Raw genomic sequence first — 14176 nt, forward strand, 5'->3', positions numbered from 1 at the left:
TGCTGCGTCTCAGTCGTGTTCTTTCAGCGGGAAGTAGCCCAGGGTTTTTGGCAGCAGCAGGCTGCCTGTTTTCCATCATCCAATCGAGTAAGACCTGGAATAGGGATATACGCGTGAACGGAGTTGCCGCGGCTGAGCAGCGCTGGACGAGTGAGGTGAAGTGAATGAGTGAGAGTCTCTGTGCTGTGTGTGCGCGTGTGTGTTTACCCCTCCTCTCCTGAGATCCAGCAGACTGGCATGATTTGCTGGTAGTGTGGCCCTTGCTGCTGCTCGGACTGTCTCTCATCCTCAGTGCCATCACACCACCCTTCGGCTTTTCCTCATCGGCACGCTCTCCACCTCTGCCGCTTTTTCGACAAGCTGTAATATGGACGTACGGACCTGTGCTTTAATATTACCATCCAACCATCTCCTCTCCTGTCCACCTCTCCTCATTTTCGTTCTTCCTCTTTCGTTTCACACGAACAGCCGTCCAGTCAACCTGACCGTATGACTCTCCTTTTTTTTTTCTAGCCTATCAAATTTGCACAATTTTGTCAGCGGGTCTAGCAACAAAAGTTGAAATCTGAGATTTCTCTCTTTCTTTCTCTCACCCACTTTCTTTGTCAAGCAGGCTGCGAGAGAACTTCGATCGGCTTAATGCTCATCCTCGCGCCAGGGTGAGTTTAAAACCATTTTCTGCTTCTCCCCACCCACAGCTGTAGCATCTGTTAGTGTCTTCATTACCATTGTCTGAAGCAGCTTGTGCTGGGCTTGCCAGTTAGCAGTAAGCTAAATTCTTGTATTAGTCTATAACACTTCATGGTTTAGGGTTTAGAGTAACCAGTGATGTATGTTGGGACACCAGTATTAAGTCACAGTGGCTAGACAGAGAGCTTTTTATGATTAACGTTGAATGCTTGTGAAGAGAGCTTAGCGAGACAAGAGCTGGTGAAGAGTTTACCTGGAGCCAGGGGCATTTTTTCAAAGTGCCTTATTGTTCAATGTTAGAGACGGAGTGGGGGTGATGGGGAGAGAGAGCGAGAGAGCTTGTGGGGGGAGGGAAAGATGGGTCAATGTTGTGTCTAGCTGAAGGTTGCACTTGTTGTGTCACAGACAGACAGACAGACAGACAGACAAACAAGTGTCGGGGGACTGGGGAATGCGCAAATGCTATGAGTAGATGGGCCTTTTATTGCCATTCATTCTTCTAATTTTTGTTGTGGTGGGACACATCAGAGTGTGACCTTGTGCTCGAATTTTGTTGCAGGTTGGCGGTCAATCTGCGAATGTGCCTCTCACAATCCCTGAGACCCTAACTTGTGACGTTTTCCTGTTATGTGCACGGGTTAGGTTCTTGGGAGCTGAGAGGGGCGCTCTGTCATCAGCCTGCCGGCGTCGGAAACAAAGACATTTTAGTCAACGGCGAAGCACAACTGACAGAGGAGAGAGGAAGCAGCTAGTTGTGTGTATAAATGGACAGTGTGCATGGGGGGGGTGTTGAAGAAATGCTGGCATAGGGGTCATGTGATGCGCTAGTGGGTTGGATCAGCTGAGGATTCATTGTTGGAGGGATAAGATTAAAAAGAGGATATTTGATTCCTTTGCACTTCTTGAGTTTGATGTCAAATGCTGCCAGGCCAGGACCTGTTAAAGGGATATAATGAAATCTCTGTCATCATTTATTCACTCTCACGTTGCTCCAAACCTGTATGACTTTTGTCTTCTGTGGAATGCAAAAAAAGATCAATTGAAAAATTCCTTTATGTCTATACAGTGGAAGCCAATGGTAACCAAAACTGTTTGGTTACCAACATTCTTCAAAATATCTTTCATGTTCTGCAAAAAAAAAGTCATATAGATTTGAAACGACATGAGGGTGAGTAAATGATGACAGAATTTTTGATCGAACTATCCCTTTATTGACCATAACTTATATTTACAATTTCAGATCTCTTTTCATTTGAGAGCAGCACAAAGTACTATGGAGAGCGTCATGCTAAAGGCTCGGTACACTTGTGTTTGACCTCAGAGAGCCCTCAACCGCTCACCTTGTAGATGTGAATGTCATCTTTTTAATGTGTGCTGCTGAGTCATGTGTGTGTGTTAGGTCCCTCACGCTTTCTGGCGTGGCTTTAGCATGTAGCATGGCTACTGTGTTACACAAGTGCTGACTAGGCCTCTTTTCTTTGGGTTGTTGACAAACCTTGAATTATATTCCTTTAACTAAACCTTAAGATTTAGACACTAAACCTTAAAGATCTGCAACTGGAAGACATCATCAGTTGTTGAGAGATCACTGATGCTCTTTTGTGGTTAGTTCCATGTTCTTAGCGTGTCCGTGGACCACTTGTCCATTCTTGTGGCACGTCTTGCCGCTGTCTAAAATGGCATTGCGGCAACATTTCATGAATGACTCAAAGCTATGCAAGAGCTATGGTGAGAGAAATTATTGCAGACTCTACACAAACACCTTTACTGTCTAAGACCTTTTTTGGCATTTGGAGAGACAGTGAGAGGCTTAACGAGATAAAGGCTTGCCCACAGTTCATGGACGGTGCAGTGTTGCGGTTTAAGGCATCAGCCGTTGCATCGTACGTATAATGCATCATGCCATCACGCCCACATCCCTGTCTGTCTTTCTTTCTCTACCCACCATTACACCCACAGGCTGTCTCTCTACCTCTCTCTATCTATCAGTACCCACTGTGACATTTAAAGAAAACTCTCTTCATCACAAACAGTGTCGTTGCTATTGCATACATTGAATGCTTTGGGGTTTGAGGTGTGATAAGTGGCGTTTTTTGCTAAAGGGAGAGCAAACAGCGAAGCTCTTCGTCTCGGTACATGTCGAGGTAGCCATGCTCTTGCTCTCTAAGAGGATTTGTCTGATACACTCTGCTTAGATTGCTCACTGAATTTCTGATGGAAATCATCAAGCTTTTGCACGCATTTCTGAGTTTTTTTTTCGAATGAAAACGAAAGGATTGTAGTAGGCTGGTCTCTTCTATGGCATAGTATTATATTGACTTTACCCCTGTCTCTGCAGTGCTGTGCTTTGGCGTCTAGGCTGCAGCTCTATTGTTCACTCCTGTCTCTCTGCGCTCACGTTGCACTCTACTGACACTAGGACAGCCTCCCTGAGCCTGGCCCACTTTTAAGGTGGACTGGTAAGCATGGAGGAAGCAGTACAACCATGTTTAAGCCAGACTGCGACAGGTTTACTAACTTAGAACAAAGGCTGCCGCAGTGAGGAAGGTTGTGCAGGTGGAGTGTTAGACAGCGCCAGGGTGGGTGACGCCCATGGCTAAGCAGCACCGATCTATCTGACACACTTCCAGCCAGAGCCATCCAGTCAGGTCCAATTGATCTGCTGAGACTTCATATTCAGTCTCACCTACCCCGGTGAGAGTTTTGCCCCCAGTCTGCTGTAAGAGTTTCCGAAGACATCCCTCTGAATCACTAAAGCAGTGCAAAGTGCAAAGGCAGCCTGTTTGATGGAACAAGATTATTACTAGTGATGGGAAGTCCGGTTCTTTTCCGTGAACCGGTTCTTTCGGACAGTTCGTTTCAATGAACCGGTTAAAAAAAACGGTTCACCAGTTCTTTTACGTCCTCACGTAATGATGTCAATTCTATCATCCCGGTGGATAAAAATAAATTCAGATTTGTACTCATAACGTCAGTTAAATAATAGTAATCATCGTCATAATCATTTTGGATAAGTTTCTTACATTTACACTTTGCAAATTAACCCTGTATTGGTGATGTAATGTCTAAACGATAGCCTAAAAAGTGAATAAACTGGTATTGATCAATTTTATTTTATTTGTTATTTAATTAAATACACGTACATTTCGCCGAATTCGGTCCCTCGTTTAAGTCCTCGGTTCACCTGTGCTCATGTATCAGCGCAGCATGCACTTGGCCGAAAGAAAGTTCGGTTTAGAGACGGTGCTATCACGCATGCTCAGTATCTCCAGCTCATCGGTTCTCTGTATCGAACGTGTTTGAAACAAACAGTTCTCGGTTCTGTACTGGTGATCAGAGAACTGCTGTAGCAGTATACGTGCGCTGAGCCGAGAACTGCTGACACCTGAATAGTCGGCAAAACTAAAAAGTCGATGCATATCTGTTTAATATGTTATGTTTTTTGATTAACACATTATAAATATTTACTTTGCACCCTTAAAACCTTGGCAAGAGTTTACATCAAATATCCAATCTTTCAAATAATACAGTGAAAATACAGTAATTATGTGATAAACATGTTTCCAACATGTTTTATTTGGTTACACTTATTGATGTTCAACAAAATACTTAAGAAACATGCATTTCTTCCCTCTGAAAAAATTGCACGCATGCTCAGCTCATCGGTTATCAGTATGTCGAACGTGTCCGAAAGAAACAGTTCTCGGTCCTGTACTGGTGATTGAGAACCGCTGCCTGTACCTGTACGTTCAGTAGTACGCGCATGCTCAGTATCAGCTGCTCGTGCTCAGCACTTTTCTCAGCACAACATGTCTCAGTTCAGTGAACTGTTGGATTTACTGGAGTAACATATACTCCGCGATATTGGTTTATTTCGAGTCAGAGGGACTGTCAGGCATGTCCGAAAAGTGAGTAGTTGTGGATCAGCGCTGACGCAAGACGCGAACTGTTTCGAACGATTCAGTCAGATTTAGTGTACTGGTTCGACCGGTTCACTAAAAAGAACCGGTTCAAAAGAATGATTCGTTCACAAACCGGACATCACTAATTATTACTCAGTGGTGGTTGAAAGGGTATGTAATTTTGGTTGGTATGGTGACTATTCCTATTCCTTTTACAACCAGGCAATATAGATCACTTTGATTGGGTTTTCATAAAAAAAGAGACTGGACTCATGATGGTGACCACATCATGCGAGCGTGATTTGTTTATCACAGTGTTCTTTTTTTTGTTGTTTAATAAATCATGGCAAGATGGTGTGGAAAGCACGTTGTCTGTCAGAAGCAACAATATTTTCCATGCCCACAGGTGGTGTTGCTCAATATTTGGTCGACCTATAAATTGATCCAGATTCTATGCTAAGACCTAAATTTATGATTCTGCAGTAGTTGCATTTGATCTATAATGTAAAGGAAGTTTTGGCTGAGTGTCAGTCACATGGAGAAGGTATGTGCTTGTCCATGCTCTCCAAGTGGGCAGACCTAATGAGAACGTACAGTAGAGAACGATGCATCTCAGTGATTTTTATGTGAACATAGTCGTTGCTGAGTTGACGATCGCGTGTGTCTGTCATACCTTCATCCACATGCAACATTCCTGAATGCTTTCCCCCTCGGGACAAGGGTAGGCTACAGCTACTGCAATGATTAATGATGCTAAAGAGCACAGCTGTGTGTGTGTACGGAGAGTGTAATGATATATCAGCCAGTTTGAATAAAGGACTTGACCATTTTGAGATTATCAGCATCAACTGAATGCCCTATGGTTTCTAATTAACGGAAGTGGTACATTTGCAATTAGTCATTTAGATAAAAACAAAAGAATCACAAGTAATTTGATATATAGGCCTACATTATCTCCTGTGTCATTTCCAAAATTAACCAACAGCCCTGTCAATTAATATTAAACATTTTCTATTTCAATTATTTTATTGAATATTTGGTAAATACTATGTATGGTTACTTTACTGTATGTCTTATTTAACATGTTTAGGCTATTTCAGAATTATATTGGCCACCCCTCTCTCTAGGTATTAACATTAACATTGCAAAGCCCATATTGGTTGACCACTAGAAGATTGTACCCGTATAATGGAGACTGCCTGCATCTACATAGGTCCATAATAGCAGCATAGGCTCAGCTGCTCACTTCATAATGAGCGTTGTCTGCTTGGCCATATGCGCAGGCGGGCTGGCACCCCGGACCTCAGTACAGGTTAGAGCATCTTAAGGATTACCAGCACAGGCATAGGAAGATTAATCAGCTCAAACCTAACCTAATTAAGCCAGCGGGGAAATGTCACCAGTATATATCAACAAGCCTTTCTCTTTCACTCAGCCCTGCCCAGCTCAGGAATGCAAGGATAGGTCAGTCCTCTCATCCTCTGGCCCGGACTATCCGTGGAGCTCACCGAGCAGAACAGTATTCCTTTCACTGCACTCAGGTCAGTTGGTTCATATGGAGACGGCCTGGAATTCCCCTTACTTACTGTGGGAATGTGCTGCTGGGTCGGACCTGTTCTGGCTCATCTCACTGGGCCTTACTGAACTCAATAGCTGCGGAAGCTAATGGTGTGAGACTTGTTACATTCGTATTTGTTTGATTTTAGCTAGTTTTAAAAAAATAAATGATTCAATTCTGGGATGTAGGTACATGTCTTCCCTTTGGTCTTTTTACGTGTCTGGCTAAAAAAAAATTCTTTATGATTTGATCAAACAAAACAATGACAAGCCGTTAAACTATGATTATTGCTCAAAAGTGATGGAGACATCCTAGAAATAAAAAAAAATAAAAAAAAATTGAGGGAAATGTAGCAGCTCTTCCTAAGGTTGCCTAAATTATAGATTCAATTGAGCTGATGAGTAATGTTAATTAATCAAATTCACTATTATAACTATTTTATGTTTGTGATTATCACTGATATATTCAATACACTACCTTTCAAAGGTTTGGGGTTGGTAAGATTAATTAATGTAAAGACAAAAACAAGTAATAATGTGAAATATTAATACAATTTAAAATAACTGTTTCCCATTTAAAATGTGATTTATTCCTGTGATGTTAAAGCTGAATTTTCAGCATCATTACTCCAGTCTTCAGTGTCACATGATCCTCTCATACGCTGATTTGCTGCTCAAGAAACATTTCTTATTTTCTGTGTTGAAAACAGTTGTGCTGCTCATTTATATTTTTGTGTCTTAAGTTCAAAAGAACAGCAATTATTTGAAATACAAACATTCTAAATGTCATACTGTCAAATTTTGATCAAATAAATTCATCCTTTCCGAATAAAAGTATTTATTTACTTTTTATCTTACCGACCCCAAACTTTTAAAAGGTAGTGTACATTTAACACGAGGTCCCTGATCAAATAAGGCTGAAATAAACAAACTGTAATTTATTACACTCATTCGTTCTTTTAATTTTGCACTCAATCAGAATTTCTAAGCATGATAATCAATCTTCGCCTCTGTGTACGTAATTCTCTCTGTAATCATGCTTGGTGACTGATTAATTTGTCATTAATAAACATTGTCTCTTTTGGCTGTGGCCCTGTTCCCTCGGGAGCCAGGAATTGTGTCGCTGTGGTGACTGTTGTCAGTGCGATTTGCATGACAGTGGTTGACGTTTGTTTCTCAGCGATTTGCCAGGGGCAGCTAGTGGCCAGGTCTCCGAGTGCCGAGAAAAGCATGGTGGCAGCTCTGTCTCTCACTCTGTCATCATCAGCTCTGCATGTGTGTGTGTGTGTGTGTGTGTGTGTGTGTTGCCGTCAAATGAGGCACAAAGGAACATTCAAATCATGTTTCTCACACTTCCACAAGCACCTTGAGGAAATAATGGCCCCAGTGCTGTAAAGGCCAATGCTCATTGGTAACGGGTATTACAGATTGCCAGAGCTGTATCCTAAAGCCTCCCCAATTATATGGCGCATGTCATACAAAGCCTTCATTCGCACTGGATGTCTACACGTATTATAAATGTGTTGAACTGTCAAACTTATACATTTTTTTTGCTGTAGTGCGATCATGCCCACATGTTATGATATCTGGCAGAGCTTGAGACGCTTTTTGGCCCTGTTTACACCTGGTATTAAAATGCGTTTTGGTCGATCGGACCAAGTAGACGAGGCAGACACATACCCGTTTACACCTGGTGTTTGAATCCGTCTCCTTTGTCCACTTTCAACCACTTCTGTCCTGATTTCTTCTAGGGGAGGGTTTATGTGCGGGTAAATGTATGATTTTTTTAATTATTTTTTTTAAAGATTTTTGGATCTAATTGACAAAATAAGCTTGCGCACTTTACATTTGAACGCGAACGGAGATGACTGGACAACACATTGAGAGCAGCAGCTTTCGTTTCAACTCTGAAAGCCGCAAGACTAAGCCGAACGCAATGAATGCGTGTTAGAAATCAGGAATTGTGAGAGATCGTTGTGCTTGATACGTTTTTCACGTATCAAGTGAAAAACGAGTGCATGAGTGCATGGTCACGCACTCAGTCGGTGTCTGCCTACCTGCATTTGCATTAGGGACTTATCGAATCTGCCATGTATTATCAACCACGACAAGCCGGATATTTTCCTGTAGTTAGTCCCGTTGGAGATTTTCTTTTTTGCACCTTGCTTTTAAATCGCTAATTCGATATATGGCCACATGGGCATTTTCAATCAATTCCAATGGAAGATGAGCTGACTCCTGCTGCTGATCTGTGCTGCGACTCTTGTTCGGCTCACGCTGAATTGAGCAGACACATTCAGTTTTATATTGAACTAAATGATTTTCATTACTGTAAAAAACAAATATCAAAACGACGGTGAGGCGCGGTTCCGCGGTGGGCAAGTGATGTAACCGCTGTTGCGGCTGAACACCTGTAACACCGCTGACACCGACTATCGCAGCAAGCCTATCAGTCACATTTGAGAGTTAAAAGATTAAAACATTTTGCCAACGTGAAGTCTCGTGTCACTGTCAGTCTTTTTACATCAGTGCAGAACTATTCATCAGCATGCATTGGACGACGCTAAATACAGGTGCAGGGCTCTAGACTCATTCTTCTCACTGTTCGCACTGGTGTGACTAACTTTCTCAGTTGGTCGCACCAACACAGGATTTGGTTGCACTTTCAAGGGGAAAAAGAAGTGCAACCAAATCCTGTGTTGGTGCGACCAACTGAGAAAGTTAGTCACACCAGTGCGAACAGTGAGAAGAATGAGTCTAGAGCCCTGCACCTGTATTTAGCGTCGTCCACTTGTGATCCGACCGACCAAAACGCATCTTAATACCAGGTGTAAACAGGGCCTCGGTTATTTTGTTGTTTCAGGACGCAGTTCATCCTCTCATATCTCAATCTCATTTGATGTTGAATTAGTTTGGCATCAGCTTCACATAACCCGAGTAGAGCTGCCTTGCTACTAAGGCCAGAATATTGATAACAGATGTTCAGATGGCTTATCAGATCATTGTTCACATGCCAAAGTAATCTCTCATTATTATTTGAGTTATTGTTATTTTAAGCTGTTGTTTTTGTTGTTTTTTAAAGTTTATTAAAGATTTTAAAAGGGAGATTTCAGTTTGTATTGTTTAATAAATAGATGTGACAAAAATACATAGAGCAGGGAATGTATATTATATTATAAATACTGTCTAATAAAATGGAATTTCAAATATTTGAAAATGATTTCTATCCTATTGCCCTGTACCGGAATGTGTTTGAATGTGATGTCAAAACACATTAAATCACCTTTATTCTTTTATGACTGGTCCATCATATTGTAAATGTATAGTTAAATCAGACTTGATTCATTTATTTTCAAGAGCTTGTTTGAATTATTTATTTGAGCATGTTAAAAGTTTGTTTAATCTTTTATTAATTTTAATGAAGAACAAGAATGGAGAACGCACGTGGAGAGCGTCTCATGGAGAGATGGTGTGTGCTGTGGAGGCAGACTGTCACTGTTCGTGTTTGGGACTATTGACTAACCTGAACAGAGAGACAGAGGACAGGCTGGGTGTGAGCCATCGTCCTCAGACTGTCCTTCCTGTCCTCTGCTTACAAAACATGTCAGCCGTGCCCGTGCGTCCATAGATGCCTGCTTTGGATGGACAGCACGTCTTCTCCTTTCCTCAACCTCCAGGACAACAGAATACACAGAGCTGGCTTGTCCTGATGTTAAGAAAACCCATGCAACCAAAAATACAGATGTGTACTCTATAATAAAGCTCTTCAGTGAATGTGAATCATGAAATTTAACACAATCTCTAGAGGTTTGGAGACTTCTAGACTTTACTCTGACATTTGTCCTAATGACAAATGTATTTTTTTTTTTATATCAGTTTTAAAGAAGAACAGGGATAGTTTTTTATAGCCACTTTTTGGATAGACACATTCAGTCTTCTGATCATTTATACTGATATTGCACAGGAAAGATACAATTTGATGTTTAGAAGGGCATGTTGTCACTAGTGAGTTGCCGATACAAAGCTTATCATTAGCTTTCAGCAAAATGTAAACGCTAAAGCAATTATGAAAAGTCATGAAACAAAAATACAAATATATTTTTGGGGGGCTAAAAGTCGTGTAAATGTATAACATTTAAAACATGCCCTGTCATGATATTTATGAAAATAAATTAATTCTAAAAACACCTCCATTATATAGTTAACACTTGAATGAATATGAATATCTGGTTTCACAGACCAGGCTTAAGATAGTCCCAGACTAAAATGCATGTTTTAACTGAAAGGAACTTGCACTGATATATCTTAAAATATGTCAGTGCCATTGTTTTTTCTCAAGATGCACACCAGTAATATTTTTTTCTAAGATATGTTTATAAAAGCTACTTAAATGTCCTAATTGAACTAAGGCCCAATCCTGGCTTAATCTAAGCCGGGCCTATTTGTCAGTGTGTTTTTTCACTTGTTGACTCAACAGTATTACTCTGATGACCGTTGTATGAATTAAAATGTGTCATTTTAATACGTTAAGACAGAAACGGCTCTAGTTTAAGAGGGTTTTGAAGAAAAAAGCATCACTGCTTCTGAAAATAAATGATGAACTTAAAATCCCGTACTGATATACAACTTCTGCATGTGACAACTAGCCCCAGAATGGCTTATTTTGTTCCGATTTGTCCATGAATGTCAGGTGTGGAGCAGGTGTGTACGAGGTGTAAAGTGCAGTTGCAGGTCGCAGTGAAGATGCGTAAAGGGAATGGTGAGATGGCTCAGGGACTAAGCCTGCTCTTAGTCTGCCATCTCAGTCAGGAAAGCCTTTGCAGATTATCCTCGAGCTGACAGCAACCAAAATAGAATGAGCCTGATTCTCTCTTTTCTGTGTGTGTGTGTGTGTGTGTGTGTGAACACGCGCTGCCCTTTTTCTTAGTCTCTGTCTGTCTGTCTCTTTCTCTCCCACTCAGTTTCCCTCCTGCTGTCATTTTTGTTTTATTCGCACACTCTCCGAGTCTTATCCTCGCATGGCTTTTGGCCTACTTATTGTATTATCAAGCGTCAGTGTTTCTGGTTAAGCGAACGTGTGAATGCCGTTGTGTACGCGAGTGTGTTCGTGTGCGAATGTTTGCATGTGAGCGAGTGGCCGCACCCCATTGATTTGTGAAGAAATCAGCTCCAAATTCTAAATCCACTATTGGCGCAGCGTTCCTTCCAGGGCTCAGCATAACATTTTTTTGTCTGCCTAATGTTTTTAAGAGCATCCAGCAAAATGTCTTTATATTGGCGCCTCCCCGATGCGCATTAGCCACGTTACAGAAAACGTTTTTCAGACCACCGTGAGCGAAGGCTCCCTGCGTTTGTCAGTTTAAGACCTTAAGTGATAATAAGCCCTTTGTCTGTTTGTGTCTGTAATTTACAGCTCTTTTGTTTTGAATATAATGTGCTTTTGTTTAATCGCTGTGCGTTGAAACCTTGTGCGTTTTTCATACAAGACTAATGTAAATCCGACAGCCTCCATGTCAGACACGGACTTCGGGTCACTGGGTTTTTAGGCACCGCGAGTTCAAGAAAACACTTCGACAATGCTGTGGCAAATGGCGGTTACATTATCAGACCCCAAGGAGGCTTTTCTGCGTAAACCTGCTGACCCTGCGCAGGCACGACATGCCCGTCTGACTGTAATAAGCCCCCCGTAGGGGCCCGACTCTTACTCACTCTCTCTCTCTCTCTCTCTCTCTCTCTCTCACCTTCCTAAAACACTTCCAGTTGCTGGCTCCTCTCTCTCTCTCTGCGGTGGCTCTGACGTCGGGGTGTTGAATCTCCTGACTCTGTCTTGATTGTATTAAATCTGCGGAACACAAATGAATGTAAAAGAAATAAACGATGAAATACTTCTGCTTTCTGCGGCGGCTTTGTTTTCTCGGCTCACAAGGATGAGTGAAGCCAGGTTAACGGGGACAGTGGGCCGAAAGCCATGGGGGAAGGGTTTTTTTTTGTGTGTTTTTTTTTTTTCGTGCAGGCTTTAGTAATACTATCCATTTCAAATTTAAATAAGAGCTTCCTGCTTCATAATCATCGTCTCCTTTGAGGGTATTTAAAGCTTTATAATTCAGAACATGTTTGGACTCAAGAACATATGTCGAGAGGAATTATTTAGATAAAAAGCAGCAGCCATTTTACATTTTAAGGTTTGAATAAGTTAGTAACGATTACTAATGAACTGAAGTAGACTTGTTAAGTAAAACTGATTTACTTGAACACATATTCAGAATTTACATTAGAAATGCATTTAGACATTTAAAAATGATGAATGTCTGTCATTTCACAAAGTTTGTTAGGTTGCTAGGACTCTTTCAACCCTCAACGTTCAGTATAACTAAGCAATTGTGACTTTTAAGACAGCATATTTATTTAAGCAGTAACGAGGCTTTTTGCGTTTGTGCTGACTCAAGGTTTCAATCTTTGTTGTAGTTGAATGCGTTCAGGGAGCTTTTGTGTTCTTTCAGGGGGTTAATAAAACCATAATGTTGTCGGCCACATATTAGATTTAATATCCTCTCTTCTTGTTTCTCCTTACTAATCATTACTGATGTTGCTTTGATCCTCAGCAACTGTTTGCTTTTGTGAATTCTGTTAGCACTGTATCTATTTTGAGTTATTTATTGCTTTTATTAGCCATTTTAATAGCAAGAATATTTCCAGCGTGTTGCTATAGAAACTATACAACAGTTATTTATGTAATTTTTCAGGTGGGGTTTTAAAGCATAAATTGTGAGTGGAGGAAGGATATACTTATTGTCAGGCTTGAGGAAAACCGTGGTCAGCTATTTTTTTTAATCTGTCAACTGTAAGTCTCAGGTCTTTATAAACAGATACAAAGCTCGTCTGTCTGTAAAAGTTTCAGTACAACTTTAACCGTTTTTTCTTCTTCTCCTTTTCTCTCCTGCAGTACATAACAAATCATCAAAGCCGGGATTAAAATTTCGTGAAGGAGCAGCTTTGACTGCTGGAAGACTTAAGCGTATTAGCTTTAAAACCAAGATGGGAGTTTCAAGTGATGTATGGCAGACTTCAAAGATGTTTTAATCTGTCAGTAGGCATGCTCTTGCACAGGCTATTTATATTAGGGCACAGTGTTTCTTCTGCATGCACGTCCTAATCAATGGCTTCAATGTTGATGTTAACCAGTCATTAAACAGCTGCGCTTCCTCCAGATTGTTTCCTCTAGAGTGGTCTTTAGAGGTACAGCATGCACTGATTATGAATACAGATTTGTCACATAATTGTGATAAAGATTTTATGATTTAATGGTCATGTCTTCACTCCTATGTATGCTGATTCATTCCCCCGGAAGTTACTTAAAAAAAAGTTTTCTTTGCATTGTATCGATATATCAAACCAAGTGTCATTTATTTTAAAGAAAGACAGCACAGACACTTTTCGAGCCAAAAAAAAAAAAAAAAAATGTTGTTAGGTTATTTGGACACTTAACATGTTCATGGTTAATGTGGTGAATTACAGCTGTTATTACTCTGATTGACATGATATCTAGTTTCAGCAATGCCCTGCGCCATGACATGCTATAATTCATCTAAAGCTATTTGGGGAGTTTTCAGTTCTGCTATACAGTTTACTATACATGCAGTTTTAATAACCTTATTAATTGAGAGACTTCGTGAAATAGTTTTACTGTTACAAAATGCGTTGGTTGCACTGCAGAACAATGTCAAATAATTAACTATAAAATGAAAAATGGTGTTTGCAAAATTGTGCAAAACAAAATAAGTGGTGACTATACCTAGTGAAAATTAAATGTACCAAAATGCATTTGAAATGTATTTATGCTAAGTATACTACATTTACATATTTATCTACTTAATATAAATACCCTGCAATTGTACTTTTGGTATACTGAACTGATATACTTAAAGTCTGCTAAATTGGAACAACTCATTTTTTACTTAATGCACTTTAGTTATCTGGAAATAGTGCTGAAGTTCAACTAAAGATATACTTTAAATATCTTGTTTTTA

At 40.5% G+C, this 14176-nt stretch overlaps 1 protein-coding gene across 1 annotated transcript; it reads left to right on the forward strand.

Annotated features, from left to right (window-relative positions):
• Positions 1-420: 420 nt before the first annotated feature.
• LOC311297597 (uncharacterized protein) lies at positions 421-13590 on the forward strand. The gene is made up of 4 exons (XM_084419958.1): positions 421-487; positions 614-659; positions 6028-6133; positions 9574-13590. Exons 2-4 carry the CDS (start codon positions 640-642, stop codon positions 9775-9777), a joined length of 330 nt encoding a protein of 109 aa, XP_084276084.1. The 5' UTR covers positions 421-487; positions 614-639; the 3' UTR covers positions 9778-13590.
• The last annotated feature ends 586 nt before the right edge of the window (positions 13591-14176 follow it).

Source organism: Rutilus rutilus (genome assembly GCF_951802725.1).
Source record: "Rutilus rutilus genome assembly, chromosome: 9".
Taxonomy (NCBI): domain Eukaryota; kingdom Metazoa; phylum Chordata; class Actinopteri; order Cypriniformes; family Leuciscidae; genus Rutilus; species Rutilus rutilus.

Coding starts and splice junctions, on each gene's coding strand:
- LOC311297597 (XM_084419958.1), top strand. CDS start 640: ATGCTCATCCTCGCGCCAGG. Junction 660..6,027: donor ATGCTCATCCTCGCGCCAGG/GTGAGTTTAAAA, acceptor TCTTTCACTCAG/CCCTGCCCAGCTCAGGAATG. Junction 6,134..9,573: donor ATTCCTTTCACTGCACTCAG/GTCAGTTGGTTC, acceptor ATTTTAATGAAG/AACAAGAATGGAGAACGCAC.